The 4,537-nt window shown below is 45.1% G+C and overlaps 1 protein-coding gene across 1 annotated transcript in view; it reads right to left on the reverse strand.

The window, feature by feature from the left end:
• Positions 1-4,130, reverse strand: part of PCSK9 (proprotein convertase subtilisin/kexin type 9) — a 35,027-nt gene extending 30,897 nt beyond the window's left edge. The window contains exons 1-2 of the mRNA XM_056532136.1: positions 3,769-4,130; positions 3,455-3,663 (exon numbers count right to left, since the gene is read on the reverse strand). Of these exons, the coding sequence (XP_056388111.1) occupies positions 3,455-3,634 (180 nt within the window). The 5' untranslated portion in view covers positions 3,635-3,663; positions 3,769-4,130. The remainder of the gene's footprint in view (positions 1-3,454; positions 3,664-3,768) is intronic.
• Between the last annotated feature and the right edge of the window lie 407 nt (positions 4,131-4,537).

The following is a 4,537-nucleotide window of genomic DNA, read 5'->3' on the forward strand; positions in this document are numbered from 1 at the left end:
GATAGGAGCACGGGAAAGGAGGACGGGAAAGGAGGTCGAGATAGGAGGACGGGAAAGGAGGTTGAGATAGGAGTACGGGAAAGGAGGTCGAGATATGAGGACAGGAAAGGAGGACGGGATAGGAGGACGGGATAGGAGGATGGGATAGGAGGACGGGATACGATGAAGGGATAGGAGGTCGGGATATGACAACAATATATGAGGACGGGATATGAAGTCAAAAGCTTCCTCCTTTGTTTATTTTCCTCCCCAACAAGGATTAGGAAGGAAAAACCGGGCAACGCCGAGTACTCAGCTAGTTTCAAATAAATCTACCAGTATGTTATTTTGTTATCTCAGGGAGATCATACATCCTCCAGGCAAATGTTATCCACTGAACCATTGTACTGGTTCACCGGATGACATTATATTCTTCTAACAGGATCGGGGACTTGTCATTTTAACATCAGATCACTTTGGACGGAAACAGTACAGGAAGCGTCCACATGGTTATTGGTCCATCTGGTCAAGCAATCACATTGAGAAACCAAACTATCATCATATGTGGACAATCTGGACATCAGTAGAGGCTATGAATATTTTCATGTACAACTTCAACCTCATATAGTAAATCTATAACTAATGTTCTGCGGAGCACGCTATTATTAGAAATAGCCACTGGGCCTTTTCATCTGAAGGTCTTAAAGGAACCTTGTTATTCACATTTCTGCTTCTAGTAATAGCTGAGAGAACCACTGAACCATGACAGATGACAACAGATGAGGCCCTTTATTATGGAGGTCACTAAATAGATAGACAGACAGATATATAGGAGATAGATAGATACCGTATATACGCAAGTATAAGCCGAGTTTTTCAGCACGATTTTTCGTGCTGAAAATGCCCCCCTCAGCTTATACTCTAGTGAACTCTCCGCCTGTCAATCCCTTTTCAGTGGTCTTCAACCCTCGGACCTCCAGATGTTGCAAAACTACAACTCCCAGCATGTACGGACAGCCATCGGCTTTCCGGGCATGCTGGGAGTTGTAGTTTTGAAACCTCTGGAGGTCCGCAGGTTGAAGACCACAGACCACCATCGTCATCATCCAGACCCCCCCCTTTAGTTTTCTACTCACCTCCCCTCGGTGGGAAGGAAGAGTGAGCTGGTCTGGGCCATCTATGCTGCAGGGACCGTCCGGTGGGGAGGGTTAGTCGTTCAGGGCTGTCCATTTTCACCGGGGGGGGGGGCCATCTTCTCAGTGTTTCGGGCCTGCTCCGGACTAGTGACGTTGCCTTGACGACAACGCACAGGGACGCGCATGAACGTCTCTGTGCGGCGGCATCAAGGCAACGTCACTAGTCCGGGGCAGGCCCGGAGCGCGGAGAAGAGGGCCCCCCGGTGAAAATGGACAGCCCGGAACGAGTAACCCTCCCCACCGGACGGTCCCTGCAGCATAGATGGCCCAGAACAGCTCACCCTTCCTTCCCACCGAGGGGAGGTGAGTAGAAAACTAAAGGGGGGGGGGGGGTCTGGATGATGACGAAGGCCACAGTGGTCTTCAACCTGCGGACCTCCAGACGTTTCTGTAGTAGCCTGGGGATGTAGGGTATATGGGGTGTAACTGTGCAGTAACTAAAGGGTGCTTGTTTAACCCTTATCATTTGTTACGCCAGGGTGAGGGCTCCTCTGTATATGCTTGTCCTATCGCCAACCGTCCCAAGATCGATAGGGAGCTATAATAAATGATTGTCCACAACCGGAGGTTTTCAGAAAACTGTCGGAACCTTTACTGCAGCTTTTGTGCAACATTAAACAGGAAACAGTACATGCAACAAAGTGTATTACAATCCTGACAGTTGGTTGGGACCTCGTGAGTTCTGAGCTTAGAAAAGGAATAAGTGCTGTTCCGCTGGATTTAGGGGATTGAGTTTAGGTCCAGCAGTCACACTAGCTTTAGCGGGGATTGATATTGTAACTCACGATTAGATTCAGGCTGAGGCTGGCAGGCTTCAGGCCTAAGCTTGTCTTTATAAGTAACACGGAACTCCTCTCTCTCTGATTGTCCGGCACCCAAGAGAGCGAGGATTGGCTTCAGCTCCCTTATATGGGTAGGGGCTGGCCTTAAGCTCACTGGTCCATACCATCTGTCAATCACTTTACAAGGCATTATGGTCTAACCATGTGATCACACATGAGACCTCCAAAGGTCCTTCAACACACCTTACTAGAATTAAGTCATGTGACCTAAGGTCCTGCGACACTATATAGCTAATTAAACATACAATTATTTATACATGTAGACATCATAGAATTGAATAAGGAAGAGGCGACTAGGGGCTATCCCACTAGGAGGATGCTACTGGAACAAAGTAACTCTGACTTTGGGGACCACCACACAAGGTACGGTATACAATACGGTATCGGGATACCACATTTCAAAACTACTTTTTAGTAGTTTTGCAACATCTGGAGGTCTGCAGGTTGAAGACCACTGATGAAGGGATTGACAGGCGGTGATGACGAGGGGGGGTGGATGATGATGAAGGTCGCAGTGGTCTTCAACCTGCGGACCTCCAGAGGTTTCAAAACTACAACTCCCAGCATGCCCGGACAGCCAATGGCTAAAGGGATTGACAGGCGGTGATGATTAAGGGGGGGGGGGCTGATGACAGGGGAGGATGATGATGGGGGTCTGGATGATGACATGGGGGGATGATGTATTTCCCACCCTAGGCTTATAGTCGAGTCAATAACTTTTCCTGGGTTTTTGGGGTAAAATTAGGGGCCTCGGCTTATATTCGGGTCGGCTTATACTCGAGTATGTACGGTAGATAGATATGAGAGAGATAGATTTTTAGATATGAGATAGATAGATAGATATGAGATAGTTAGTGTAACCTTCTATTACCCCATAAATCAGTGGTCTCAAACTGTGGTCCTCCAGATGTTGTCCTCTAGATAGATAGATAGACAGACAGACAGACAGACAGATAGAGATAGATAGATATGAGATAGATAGATATGAGATAGATAGATAGATATGAGATGGATAGATAGATAGATATGAGATAGATAGATATGAGATGGATAGATAGATAGATAGATATGAGATAGATAGATATGAGATAGATAGATAGATAGATAGATATGAGATAGATAGATAGATAGATGGATATGAGATAGATATGTGATAGATAGATATGAGATATATAGATATGAGATAGATAGATATGAGATAGATAGATATGAGATAGATATGTGATAGATAGATATGAGATAGATAGATATGTGATAGATAGTGTAATCTTCTATTACCCCATAAATCAGTGGTCTCAAACTTTGGCCCTCCAGATGTTGCAAAACGTCAATTCCGGGCATTCTGGGAGTTGAAGCTTTGCAACATCTGGAGGACCACAGTTTGTGACCACTGTTGTAAATGGAAAAAATACGGCAAAAATAGAAAACAGAACATACCTTATTGCTCCATAGGAAAACCCCAGGAGTTGTTTTCTTCTCTGTTTCAACGTGGGCATCTTCCTCCAGGGCGAGCGTGAGAACCATTTCTTCTCCGTAATCGCTTTCGTCCGCCACAGTCCGGACCGGACCGAGCAGCAAACAGCCAGTCCAAAGCAGAACGGCGACACTTCGGATCATGGTGCCACCCTGAACAGGAACAATCGATGCTATTTGGAATAATGTAACAGTATTCAGATGGATATTTTAGAATGTGATATCGATGTAATACAAATTCTTAGATAATATATTCTCAACAAAAAAAAAGTCCTCACTAAGTTTGCAGCTCGCAGCCTGGTTTTGGGTGTGGAGAAGCAGAATCACACCACCTCCTGTCTCATCGGATGATCCAGTCTGGTTACTGATTACCTGGTTTCGCTGAACCTTATTCGTAGAGTCAAATTACAAAGGGGGAAGCTTGTATGTTTAGGGTTTAATGCCACCCCCTCATAGGAGCAGGCACAGGACCGTACATGCAGTGCCCCTCCACTCCCACCGAAATACATGTAGAAACACAAGCTGGACCCATCTGTGTGACAGCTCCCTCCCACACACAGGGAACCCTCTGCCCTCTCATACTACTACAGCTTCTCCCTCCACATTTTGGGCACTGCCAGCCATACGTCTTAGTTCTCGGCCTCCTTTTTAATTCACTCTCCAATTATCTTCCTTGCCCACTGCTCATCATTTGTGCTATTTTGGGAAACATTTTGCATATCCTCCGCAGCTCATTTTTAAAGCTTTGCCTTTGATCTCTAAATCTCTGCGAATGTTATTTCTTCAGCTCCACACGTTTTTTTTTAATTGTGCTAATTTCCTTCCTATCTATTAAATGTTTCTACCACAAGCTGTGCATCTCAATGATGTATTAAAGGGGTACTCCGGTGAAAACCTTTTTTCTTTTAAATCAACTGGTGGCAGAAAGTTAAACATATTTGTAAATTACTTCTATAAAAAAAATCTTAATCCTTCCAGTACCTATTAGCTGCTGAATGCTACAGAGGAAATTCCTTTCTTTTTGGAACACTGATGACATTACGAGCA

This window comes from Hyla sarda, chromosome 7, assembly GCF_029499605.1.
Source record: "Hyla sarda isolate aHylSar1 chromosome 7, aHylSar1.hap1, whole genome shotgun sequence".
In the NCBI taxonomy this organism is placed as follows: Eukaryota; Metazoa; Chordata; class Amphibia; order Anura; family Hylidae; genus Hyla; species Hyla sarda.